Raw genomic sequence first — 1,037 nt, 5'->3', positions numbered from 1 at the left:
GCAGCACCAGCTCCACGCGGCCATGTTTGCCGCGCCCCCAACACTGCCCCCGCCCCCGGCGCTGCCGGCCAGCAGCCTGGTCCTCCCAGGACACCCGGCCGGTAGGTGTCTCGGCCGCGAGCTCACCCAGGGCAGGGGTAGGGGGTGTGGGGACACAGCCACTGGGGAGGGGCGCACAGCCGGGCCCTCCACCTGCTGCGGGCTCCGCGGATCCTGGGCACCTCTCTGAATGGTGCCTCCAGGTGTGCCTTTCCCCAGGGGTCCCTGCTGGGCCACGGGCCGTGTGCGTGCGGGGACAGGCAGGACACATGTGCGCATGCATGTACAGACGTGTTCACGTTGAGACAGGCCCATGGGCCTCCCCTGCTGGGGCCAGGCCTCCCCCGCAGCCTGCTGGGTCCTGAGCCCTGGGAGGAGGGGACCGCACATCAAGCAGGCGCCATCCCAGTGGAACCCCAACCGCGAAGGCTTCCTCCCTCAGCCCCCAGGCGCTTCCTCAGGCTCTGAGTCAGGCTGGCCCAGGCTGGGGATGGCCGTGTGTCCCGGGATGGGACCAGGACGCTGGCTCCTGGGGAGGGGCTCACCGTGTTCTCTCTTGCCTCTAGATGCCAGCCTGTCGGTCTCATTCAGCCAGCCAATCATGTATTGCCAGCCTCATTCGGGGATTCTGATTGGTACTTGGTCACAGGCTCCTCTCTTACCTGCACCCCTGGGCCCGCACGTGGCGAGCGGCCACCCCGGCTTGGCCTGCCTACCCCGGGAGTGCCAGGTGACTATCCGCCTCGCCCCACCGGGAGCCCGCGGCCAACGTGCCTCTCTGTCTCTCTCTCTTTTTCTCTTGTAGATCACGAGCTGCTCAGGCAAGAGCTGAACACGCGGTTTCTGGTGCAGAGCGCCGAGCGGCCTGGCGCCTCCCTGGGCCCGGGGGCTCTGCTGCGGGCGGAGTTCCATCAGCACCAGCACACACACCAGCACACGCACCAACACACACACCAGCACCAACACACATTCGCCCCCTTCCCCGCAGGGCTGCCCCC

General features: G+C 68.1%; 1 protein-coding gene across 1 annotated transcript in view; it reads left to right on the top strand.

Annotated features, from left to right (window-relative positions):
• The window catches only part of FBRSL1 (fibrosin-like 1), a gene marked incomplete at both ends in the record, with an annotated part of 97,681 nt that overhangs the window by 84,153 nt on the left and 12,491 nt on the right, over positions 1-1,037 (top strand). The window contains 2 exons of the mRNA XM_011961359.1: positions 5-101; positions 845-1,037. The exon at positions 845-1,037 is cut by the window's right edge and continues 5 nt beyond it. Of these exons, the coding sequence (XP_011816749.1) occupies positions 5-101; positions 845-1,037 (290 nt within the window). The remainder of the gene's footprint in view (positions 1-4; positions 102-844) is intronic.

This window comes from Colobus angolensis, unplaced genomic scaffold (assembly GCF_000951035.1).
Source record: "Colobus angolensis palliatus isolate OR3802 unplaced genomic scaffold, Cang.pa_1.0 Scaffold115, whole genome shotgun sequence".
Taxonomy (NCBI): Eukaryota; Metazoa; Chordata; class Mammalia; order Primates; family Cercopithecidae; genus Colobus; species Colobus angolensis.
This window is presented reverse-complemented; position numbering and strand designations above follow the sequence as displayed.